This window comes from Lagopus leucura, unplaced genomic scaffold, assembly GCF_019238085.1.
Source record: "Lagopus leucura isolate 7727_CA_CO unplaced genomic scaffold, USGS_WTPT01 Super-Scaffold_100027, whole genome shotgun sequence".
Taxonomy (NCBI): domain Eukaryota; kingdom Metazoa; phylum Chordata; class Aves; order Galliformes; family Phasianidae; genus Lagopus; species Lagopus leucura.
In genome coordinates, this window is record NW_024962278.1 from 5,767,509 (window position 1) to 5,778,972 (window position 11,464).

The 11,464-nt window shown below is 48.2% G+C and overlaps 1 protein-coding gene across 1 annotated transcript; it reads left to right on the top strand.

The window, feature by feature from the left end:
• Positions 1 to 145: 145 nt before the first annotated feature.
• Positions 146 to 7,802, top strand: C1QTNF2 (C1q and TNF related 2). Its single transcript, XM_042880768.1, has 3 exons — positions 146 to 424; positions 4,403 to 4,651; positions 5,677 to 7,802. The coding sequence occupies exons 2-3, from the start codon at positions 4,411 to 4,413 to the stop codon at positions 6,288 to 6,290; spliced, it is 855 nt and encodes a 284-aa protein (XP_042736702.1). The 5' UTR covers positions 146 to 424; positions 4,403 to 4,410; the 3' UTR covers positions 6,291 to 7,802.
• The last annotated feature ends 3,662 nt before the right edge of the window (positions 7,803 to 11,464 follow it).

Here is an 11,464-nt window from a genome sequence, read left to right on the forward strand (position 1 = left end):
GCTATGGCAGAGCAGAACCCACCCAGGCCCAGCTCCGCAGCAGCCTGCAGAGGAGAGGAAGGGGAAAGGCTCCTCAGGCACCGAGAGCTCTCCAGCCATGTGTGTGCAAAACTTCTGCCCACGCCACGTGACAGAGGAAGAAGCTCGGATCCATTACACAATAATAAAAATATGCCTTTGGCAAAGCTGAGCCAAAACGTAGAGCTGCAGCGGGAAGCCAGCAATACATGCAAAACAGGGAAAAACATTAATAGAAAAGAAAGACCCACCAAGTCAGAACCACAGAGCACACTTGGAAGGACGCAGTGGCAGGAGGACGGGGTTTGTGCTCCATGATGTGACAGCAATCTGCAGCAAAACATCTGCTGCAAGCTGAGCGGAATCCCAGCGCCTGTCAAGACCTCCCTGAAGAGATTAAGCCTGGGTGAGTACATTCCTTTTCCCTGTTTTTTTGTTTTATTTTGTTTTGGTTTGGTTTTTTTTGTCCCCCTCTTTCTCTTGACTTAGCAAATGTGAGCTAAATTATCACGCACTCAGGTTTCCAACACCTGCACAGGAAACATAAAAACAACAGCCCAGGTTGGAAGAAATAGTCGGGGAAGGACAGCAGAAGAGGCGGTGTGGTTTTGGGTGCAGGAGATCCATCGTTCCCCCTCAACTCCTTTAACACTACTTTGTGCAGCAGATCATATCAGCTATAGCAACTTCATTCGCTTAATCGGAAGTTAAATGCATGCTTTTCAGCTTTCCCTCTCCATGCAGAGGCTCTCACTGTCACCGCATTGCATGAGGCCACTTCCCTGCCAAAAATCTCCATTTGTCCATGATGCCTGGTGCCAAACCATCACCACAACCAGCAAGCCCAGGAGACTTTCCCCTCCGCTGTGGTCTCGGCCCAGCTGCCTCACAAGCACCAGGAGGTTCAAGCGCTCCTTCGCTCCTGGGGCTCACTCTCATAGGCAAAAGCTTTTCTTGCAGATGCTCCTTTTTAATGCTTATTCATATACAGAACTAGAACCCATGGGGATCTGCAGCACCATTTTACACACTACACCAATCCCAAGGGATGCCCTGGACCCCACAGCAGCAGTTCTTATGGATTCAGCTGAAGGATGAAGGGCACACCGTCCCTAAATCCCAGCTGATGGTACCTGTCACCACCTGCCTGTGGCTCATCCTGCCGCCTCAGGACCCAGACATTCTCCGCACGTTTTGGAGCCTCTCTCAGAGATTAGAGGCTGCCAATAGATGGCCCAGCAGTGATGAACCTGCCAGCATCCAACGCTGACCTCAGAGCAGCTCAGCATTGCCTGCATCTGCAATCGTCCCATCTCCCCCCACAGGCTGTGCTCAGCCATCAGCCCTCACAGTGCTGGGCACAGGGTGCAGTCCCACACAGCAGGGATTTGTCAGGGCCGAAAGCCTCCAGAACCCTATTACAAAAAGCATTAATTAAAACGTTTCTATAAAAGTGAGACCTCAGCTGAAAATGTGCTGCATGGCCTTTGGTGCCAGGTCTGCTGCTTGTACCGAGGAGAGGAAAGATGCTGGTCTGTTTCCAATTTGCTTTTTGGAACTCATTGTATGTTCTTCACTGAGATGCAATTTTCCTTTTAAGGTGGAACAGAAGGAGATTTTTTTTTCTTTCAAAGGGATTCCTTTAAAAGCTTATTTATAGATCCTCCTGTGAATGTGCCACTGCTGTGATGTGGGATGCAGTGCTCTTGTGGAGCCCCAAACTAGCCATGCAGAACACCCAGGTAGCCAGATGTTCCGCATGTGTGCATGTGTCAGTACCTGAACCTCCCAGCCTCAGCGTACTGTGTGTGTTACCCCCCTGGGTTAACTAGGGGCACTGCTTGGAGGTAAATAGAAAGTTCCAGAGAACTTGCTGCCCTCTGCCCCATGCTTTACTCCTGCTCATTCCTTCTCCACACAAAGCAGTCCCATCTATATTTTTCCCCAGGTTATGTTCCACAATGGAATGCCTCCTTGCCACAACCGCTTAGAGTCAGCCATCTCCAAACACCTCTCCCTTCTCTTCTGCCCCATCTGAGGTGGTTACTGGGAAGAGAGGATGGAGCTTTCCTTAGCATCTCCCCATTCCAAAGGCATTTTAGCACTTTTTTCCATTTCTGTAAAGTGAGAAGACTTTTTCAACTGTCCACATCAATACTGGTTGGTGGTTTCAGTTTCACAAGGCCATTAAACCAACACTTTTCACCAGCAAATAAATTTGGGTGTAAGGAAAGCAAAAGAGCCCAGACGAAGGAAATGGCTTAGCAGGCACAACCAGCTCAGAAATCTGTTCTGCATTTCCTACTCCTCTGCATGTTTTTAATTATACATCTCTCAGAACCAGGGGGCTCCCACTCAGCATTTATATATGGCATATTGCTGGCCGGATCTGGAGCATGTAATGTGCATTCCCACCCCCTTCAGGAGTTGATAGCAGGGCGGGAGCACTAAGGCAACATTAAATGTATGCAATCCTTCAAACATCTCATTTCCAGTGCAGGAATTGAACATAATGCTGCCAGAGAGATGCTAAAGATTCCCAGTACTTGGCTTCATGCCACACAGGATCCTGCCTGACCAGAAGGCCAATGAAAGACGGGAGATAATGCAGCTCATCTGTCTATTGCAAATTTGCCTCAGCACCAAAGCATGAAGAAATATCTGAAATGCAGTTCTCTCGCTTCATAATCCCTGCTTCTGTATTTAGCTAACAGGACTGGAGATGTGATAAGAAAGCCCACGCAAGTGGATGAGCCTTTCAAAATATTTAACCTCCTCCAGTACAGGGTAGCTGTAGTGAAGGTAAAGACTGCATTTCATAGAGACTTTACCACCAAATAAAAGTGTGCACCTCCTAGCCTGGAGCTCAGGAATTGTATCAAAGTGATACATGCCTACTCCTTTGGCTCGATCTCTCTTGATCATGGAGCGAAAACAGTGAGTTCACTGAGAAAACAGTGAACCAGACAGAGATGTTTTAGGTTTTGTCTCATTTCTCCAAGAGCTACTCCAACTACAGAAGGTCAAAGAAAGAAACTGAGGCAGGGAATGCCTTCCATCCCCCACCAGCTTGTTTCCACACTGAGACCACTGGGAAAAAAACCCAACACCAAAAGCATTTCCCTCAGTACATGGTCAGTGCCCGCAGCTCATGGCTGTGATCTCCCTCACTGGCAGGAGAAGGAGAAAATCTTCAACCTGGACACCACCAAATGCATAGCATCCTCCAGAGCTGGGAGGGGATGGCAAGAGGCTCTTCGTTCGTCTGCCAGAAACTGATACCTAGGGGAAATCCTCCTTTTAAGTATATCTGTAATGAGATGCAGAACCAATGCAAAGTCTACTTTACTCTCTTCTGACATTCAGAGTCTCAGGCAGGTTGTGCATGAAGATGAGCTCCTGTCAGTCAGATAGATTTTGAGCACCTTACCTAAGCTGCCACTCCAAGCACCATTTTAAGATGCAGTGGGGTTACTCTGTGTGCAGCTCTTAGCAAACAGCTCACGTGCAGACATCCAGAGGGAGGTGTTACTGCATGATAACTGCTCTGCATCGCTAACAGTTCCACAGGAATAGTTTTATTCTAGAAATGATTTCCTATCAGAAATCTGTCCAGGAGGGGAGTCAGACAAGCCCAGGATGATCAGCCTCCTCTGTCAATGAAGGCAGAGGCAAGGCTGCTCCAAAAACAAGTAAAACAAACCTTGCCATGTTCTAGACCTAAAGCAATGGCTTATGGTCGAGCCAGGAGAAAAGCAGCAAACAGTGCTGTTAATGGCCATCCATCTACAAGGTGAGCGAGAGCCACAAGCCCCTGCAGCAACACAGATCACAGCAGTGGTGGCTGCAGCAGGGCTGATCCTGGCTGCAGGCAGTGCAGCTGAGCATGATGAAGAAGAGGAACCCCAAGCAGGTGTCCTCAGCTAGCAGAGGCTCAATGCATTCTGTCAGGCGAACCACATTAAGAATTTCCTTGACTGACTTGTCCCCAGGCTTCCACAACTCAGCTCAGCCCCACATCACCCTAGAATTTGTGCTTGGACCCTGTAATAGACTCAGCAATGCAACAGCAGTGCATATCTCAGAGCTTTGGTGTGAGCTTCCCCAGTTTTTCCTTCCTCTGCCCTGTTAGTCCAGAGCACCTGCTTTCTGTACCTCTTTGCCATCATTGCTCAGCTCCTGGGGGGAAAAGCAGGATCAGCAAAGGGCAAAGAGGAGCGAAGAGGTAAGAGAGAACACACCAAAACAAAAAACTCCCCCAGCCTGCCAAAAGAAAAGATCTCAGTTGTGCCCCATTTTCACAGAGCCCTGGCAGAGGGCACCGTGCTGCACCCACACACGGGTTGCCGCACGCATCAGCCGAGCCCCCATCTCGTTTCTCCAGGCTGTGCCATGATTTCTGCCGTCCTCCTCCTCTGGACTGTGCCCTGTGTGGCCAACCACATCCTCGGGGGCTTTGCCAAGGCAGCGCTGCAGGAGGGCCCCCAGCTGACGTGCAGCCTGCCGGGTCCCCCCGGGCCTCCCGGCCCTCCTGGTGCACCTGGGACTCCGGGGACAGTTGGCAGGATGGGCTTCCCAGGGAAAGATGGCAAGGACGGCAAGGATGGGGACAAAGGCGATCACGGCGATGAAGGTAAGAGGGAAGAGCTTCTTTGCAAAGCAAGGGTAAAATGTAAAAGCATGAGTGCAACAGCCCAGTTAACATCAACTTGTCATCCCACATCCAAGCCTCAGAGCAGGCTACATCTCATGAGACACTTCCAGGAATTCAGCCTCCTCCTCTTAACATTCTCTTCTTCTCAGATCTTGCCAGTGAGTTTTGGATTCTCACACTGTGTCCAGGCGCTCCCACGTAGCGCTGCCACAGCAACAGGTGGATACTTTTATTTTCACAATATCGAATCCTTGAAGGTCTAATCAGCCTAAGCGGCAATAGAAAGTATTTCAAACAATACCCCCCAAACCCGTGCCAAAACCTCCCAAAACATATTGTTTGCTAATAGATTTGTAATGCTGCATGTAATCATTTTCTTCTTCTCTTTGTTGATGCATATTTCCTGTGGAGAGAGACCTTCTGTTTTGACACACACACGTTATGTGAGAGACAAAACACTGATCTCTGATTCCTGCTTTCAGGGGAAACAGAATCAAATAAAAAATTAAGCACTGATTCCCTAGAGCACTCTCACTGAGGGTCAGGCACTGCTCTGACCGTGCTCCATTAAAATCAAAGCACACATCCACCCTCCTCTGGTCCTGCAAAGGGGCTCTTTTTTCCATCAGTCCCCACTGTGAGCATCAGGGCCAGCTGGAGGCAGAAGGCAGTGATTTCCCATCACCACACTAGAGTGCACTCCTGGTTCAGCATAATGCCAGTGTGCCAGTGCTGCATCTTCTCTCACAGTCAGAACAGGGAATCTAGAGAACATTTCCTCTCACAGCCATCTACCCTTGCTATGGCAGATAATAAGACACAGCATAAATCCCAGTATTTACATGATTTATGACCTGACGTGTGTCCAGCCCCAGGTGGTATTTCATTGGTTTCTTACCACTACGATTTTCCTCCCAAATGAAAACATACTGCTGCAATGATAACAACCCCTTTCCACTTATTAAACCTTCACTAAAGAGTTTACAAGGTTATTTGTCTTTCAGGTCCACAGGGCAGAACAGGAAACCCAGGCAAGCCGGGACCAAAGGGGAAAGCAGGAGCCATTGGCAAGGCAGGCCCACGAGGACCAAAGGGTTTAAAGGGTAATCCTGGAAAAAACGGAGCACCAGGAAAGAAAGGACCCAAAGGGAACAAAGGTGAGACTGGGATGCCAGGACCCTGCACCTGCAATGCCAACAAAGCCAAATCTGCCTTCTCTGTAGCGGTCTCTAAGAGCTACCCAAGAGAAAGGCTCCCCATCAAATTTGACAGGATCCTGATGAATGAGGGAGGACATTACAATGCTTCCAGTGGGAAATTCATATGCAGCATCCCAGGTATTTACTACTTCACTTATGATATCACTTTGGCCAACAAACATTTGGCTATCGGCTTGGTCCACAACGGGCAGTACCGGATCAAGACTTTTGACGCCAACACTGGGAACCACGACGTTGCCTCTGGATCAACCATTCTCTCTCTGAAGCAAGAGGACGAGGTGTGGCTGCAGATCTTTTACTCTGAACAAAATGGGCTCTTTTATGATCCCTACTGGACAGACAGCTTATTTACTGGCTTCCTGATCTACCCTGACCAAGATTATCTCAATGAAATATAGAGTGAGAAACAAATAAGAAACGGATGCAACTTCAGTCTAGCAAAATGTAGCCTGCACATGGACATGTGTGATATTATTTCACTTTTTTGGCACTAACAGCCCATATTGGCAATACAGATATTTACTTGATGTCTCCAACTAGTCCATGAAGTATATCATGATCTTTAGGACCTACCTTTAAGTGACCTCATGACTGTGTAATCCTGGAAGCCAGCCGCTGTGTCTTCCTACTGTTCAAACATACCACAGACACGTAACTCAAAATACTGATGCAGAATGTTTTGATTTTATATTATTGTAATGCATACAGACCAAAAACCATTTCCAGAAAACTGAGTTTATAAGTGCCATTGATGTTGGAGATTATATCAGTGCCCCTCCTTCTGCCACCCTCAATAATAATAATAATAAAACTTACTACACTTTACCAGCTACTTACAAGTCAGGAAATTATCAGCTGCCGTTACAAAAGTACCAGCAACCTTCAGCCTCATCAAAGCAGTGCTAATAAGCAACGGCATCCGGTTTAAATAGGACACAAAGAAAAGAGCACATTTAAGGCTAAAGCTAAAACTTCTGCTAAGACACACGCTGTCGAATCGAGCTCTGCTGGTGTTGCTCAGAGTTCAGCCACAACAAAGCAGTGCTGAGTATTGCATCTGCTTTCAGATGAGTGTCAAAAAGCTGTGACCAGAACCTGACATTGGCTGTGCAAGCCCAATACCTGCCAGCCTCTGGTCCATGGTGGAGAGCAACACTGCAGATAAGACTCAGTTTTTAGAGAGAAAGAGTGAACCTTCACTCCAGAAACAGGTGCATCAAATCCCACTGCTCCATCCCTGCCAGCTTTTGCTGAAAGGAAATACTCATGGTGCTGCTGAGGTGCTCCTCACAGGCTTAATGCTGCAGATAGACTCTGTCTTAATGACGTGCTTTGCTTTTTTGGTTTTGTATGTCAAATGTTACAGATGATCCAATCTTAACATAGTGGTTCTAAACTGTATAAAAAAGAAAAACAAGGCAGAAAAGGCCAGAGGTGAGCTTTTTGGTCTTGCTATGATGAGCTTTGCATTTTTTCCCATTTCAACCAGCAGCCGTACAGGGATATGCTCCCAAATGGAGCATTATTATCACAGCAAAGAGCTCTCCAGCTGTATGGCTGCTCAGCCAGTTGCCTTGCCCCAGTGTGTGCAGCTGCTCACTACCAGAAGTCAGTCTGCGGTCAGAGGGAAGGAGTTTTCCTCAATATCTGACACATCTTCTTGGTTCCCACAGTCATATTTCTTGTATTCTCTACTGCAACACAAAAACTTGTATCAATTTCCAGTTCTACTCATTTGCACATTTAGACGTTGAGCCCAGAAGAACAAATTAAGATATATATATATTAACCTTACTTCTACAAGTCATTGTATTTGCATGATTTTGTGAACAACTTTAAATGTGTTATATTTTATGAAAACCTTTTCAAATACTTTTTTTTTTTTTTTTTTTTTTAAATAAAGCTGAACAAAACTACCACTGCAACATCCTTGATGCTTATTAAGCAGTTTTCCTGAAATTATTTCAAAACTGTTACAGATTCCACAGACGCTGCCAGTTTCAGTGACGGATTTTGTAGGGCCAGATGCCACCAGTGTATTTCCTCCCTCCCAACCCTACAAGCCAGGGAGCACACACTTTTTCACTCTCTGTGCAAGGCCTTCTACAAGGTGGAACAGGGTCTATACATTCCCGAGTAGCTGCTCAGCCCGCTGGCAGAGGTCCTTTCCCAGCAGTTGCTGTGCAAATAATGTACTTTCCTTTGCAATGCCCTCATTTAGTATGTCTTGGCCTGCATTTTGCAGGCAGCTACAGTTCAAGCATTGCCTTTCTCTCTCAGTGCCCAGCCCTGCATTTCCACCAACAGCCCCAGGGGGTGGCAGGACTGCCATCTTGTTGCCCTCAATTTCTCCAATCAACCATCCCCAGCATGATTTTCATTTTGGTTTTCCAATGGGTTACTGCTGAACCCAGTTGGTACAAGGCAGGTGCCAGAGCTGGGAGGGAATGGCAGAGCACCACAGGGAATAAGACTGAGGTGGGGAAGCAGCAGTCAGCAATTAGCACAGCTGCACTGCCAACCAGCGTCTAGGGCTGGACTCCTTGTTGTCCCGTTATCTCAGCAGCCCCAGCAGGGAGCATTTCCCCACCATCAGTCCTCTCAGGGGCCCGCTAGCTGGTTTCCCCAGATGTGAAGCCATGGGAGTTATTAACTCTCTGGCAAAGCATCATTTTTGATCGAGTGAAAAGGAAAACATGCAAATGCATTCAAATTCCGAAGATCAAAATGCAAGTTATAAAGAAACCCCCTGCTAAGCACTCACTAGCACAGAGCTTGCTTTCTGTCCGGGGCTATGAGGCGCTCCCTGCTGACCTGGAGCTCTGGCTCTAACACACCCACATCCACCCCTGGGAGCTGCCCCAAGTCACAGTGCTGCTTCTGTGGGCACAGCTCAGCCCCAGCTCTGTGGATCTGCTGCCATCAAGGACTCAGAAGAGAAAGCTCAAGCCAATAAGATACAGCAGGCAGAAGGGAGAGGACTGTTTTCTTCCAATTGTTTAACCTCCGATTGCGCTGCAGTCATTCAAAAGATATCATACATCAATTATGTCTGCAAAAGAGGCACAGTTGTTTGAAGTACACAGATTGCTCTGAAAAAGATTTATCTCTTCTTAGCATGTTTTAAGATTAAGCAAGGCAGCCTGCATGCTGACCAAGATGGCTTCTGCTCAGCACAAACCTGCACAAGCATCTCCTCCAGCAGCTGTGGGCTGCCTTCCTTCTGCCTCCCCCAGGAGAGGAGGGAGGGAAGGGCAGCAGCGCCGGGGTTATCTCAGGGCTGACCATGGGAACATTGAGTTTGGGGTGTTTTTTCCTCTCTTCAAGAAACTGGCTCAGGCTTCAGAGCATTTCAGAAATGATACATTCTGGCTTGCTCTCACATCTTCAGGCTGCAGTTCAGTTTGCAGTTCCATTTTTCTCCAGCCAAACAGCTATTCATTCGGTTTTTATGTGTACTTATTTTTGTTGTTGTTGATTGTTTTTTTTTGTTGTTGTTGTAGTTTTTGTTTTTATTGAAAAATGAGATTTGCATAAGCTTTTTTTCCAGGAATATGGAGTTTCTGGAATAACACCAAGTAAAGAACTCTGACTTTCACAGCCAAGCTGTCACAAGAGAGAACTGCTCCCACGCAGGCTGCTCGCCCCAGCCCAGGCAGCTCCCGGCACCTCCATTACTGTGGGAGCAGAGCTGGGAATGTCTTGGCTAGGCAAATGTGTGGGCAGATGCTATCAGGAAGGAGGGAGGAATGTCCTGGCTGAGGCAGGATGCTGTGTGAGGGCAGTGGATGCAAACAACGCCTGTTACACTGCAGCAACCTTCTCCACTGTGAACACCAGAGCTGCCCTAGGCTGCTTTGTGCACCAAGTTTTGTCACAAGCAGGTCCCTCTAGGAACTCAGCATGCCAGGTAAAAACAGGGAGTGCAACACCTGCCCTCAGTGATCAGTTAGCAATGACAGCTCAGCTGTTTCATCTCGTGGTTCATTAGAAGCCAGCACAGATGCAGCTGTGAAAACACAGACACAGGTCCTCTCCATGGGGTCAAAGGGTTTCATTACCACGTGAACTCCTCTCCACCACCACAGAGCTTTCTCCTTCCCACCTTCATCACTGAACCGTGCAGCTCACTCCAGCTGAGCAGAGCCTTCCAGTCTCCATCACATCTTCCCTTAGGGAGGCCAAGGAAGGCCCAGGAGAACCTGCCTCAAGTAGCTGTGTACCAATTACCTGGCTGTGCACTGCTGTGTTGCCATGGAGTGTTTCTGCCCTTGAAGCAACCCAGCCTAGCAGCAGAAGCTGCAGCATGCCCTCTGGATGACACAGACCTGTGACTGCAGCCACACAAATCCCCAGCCCCTCACCCCCCAGCTCCTGGTGCAGCACCCCTGCACAGCACAGGGACGCAGAGGCTGGCCTTGCCCTCACATGTAGCACCAGGGATTTTACTGCAGGGAAAATAATAGCAGGGCTGTCACCCAAGAGCTGCTCTAGTACTGCTACAACCCCATAATTACCTCAGCTTGAGGCTTTTTCAGTGAGCATGTGCTGGAGACCACGTCCCCAGGTGCCTGACAGGCAGGTCAGGAAGGGGAAGACTCCTACAAGGGAGGACACTTTCACAGGGTTTCCAATTTCCACACGAGCTGGTGGCTAGAAGGAGGAACAAGGAAGTTCCTATGCTTCAGCTATAGCATGTTCAAAGGGATATCCTGGGGACCTGGCTGGGCATTAGTTCTTGGGCACAGAACTGAGGTACACCAGGCTGCTGGGAAGCAGAGAGCCCACAGACCTCCCCAGCATTTACCACAGCCAGTGCTGTATCCCCAGAGTCACAAATCTCTTTTTTTGAGTGTTTAAAGGTGAGGGAACAGGACAGCCTCTCTGCAAGTCCCACTACAGCAGTGAACACTGCTGAAGGAAGAAATCATGCTTACATTTTGCTGCTCTTCTTGTTTGCTTTGTGCTTGCTTCAGATCCCTGTGAGCCTACGGAATGCTACAACTTACAGAAAGTTACCTTGACAGAAAGACTAGGTTTAATGAGATGGGTCACGTAGTGAAAAATGCATGCTGAGTGACAGAGCTACAAAGGAGCAGAGTGAAGAAGAGAGATAGGAAAACACAGATAGATACAGAGAACCAGCAAGAAGGAAAATCAGTTCTTCTTTCAGTAGAAGAAAACCACCACATTAATTTGAGTGAAAGCACTCAAACTGGCTGAAATTGTTGCTCAAACTGCTGCTGATACAATCTGGCTTTGGGATTTTGGTGAAATGTGGAGCACCTGAGTGGCATCAATCTGGGCTGCCCACCTGTGGAAGGAGGAGCCCTGTAGGGCTATCTGGGCAGGCACCAGTGCTCTCTTCTTGTACTCCCCCCTTGCTGAGCACCAGAGCAGCTCCTATCTGCCTCCGGCAGCAGGTGGGGGTGGGCAGGGGGAGCTGCAGAGCACAGCCGTGGGCTCTGTGTTGTGCATGGGACTTCAGAAGCCTGTTCTTTTCCACCAAGAGCGCTCCAGCTCCTTGCTGACTGATGCAGGTGCAGCCTCTGCAATGCAGCATTTCCACTGT

Coding starts and splice junctions, on each gene's coding strand:
- C1QTNF2 (XM_042880768.1), top strand. CDS start 4,411: ATGATTTCTGCCGTCCTCCTCCTCTGGACTGTGCCCTGTGTGGCCAAC. Junction 4,652..5,676: donor AGGCGATCACGGCGATGAAG/GTAAGAGGGAAG, acceptor TTTGTCTTTCAG/GTCCACAGGGCAGAACAGGA.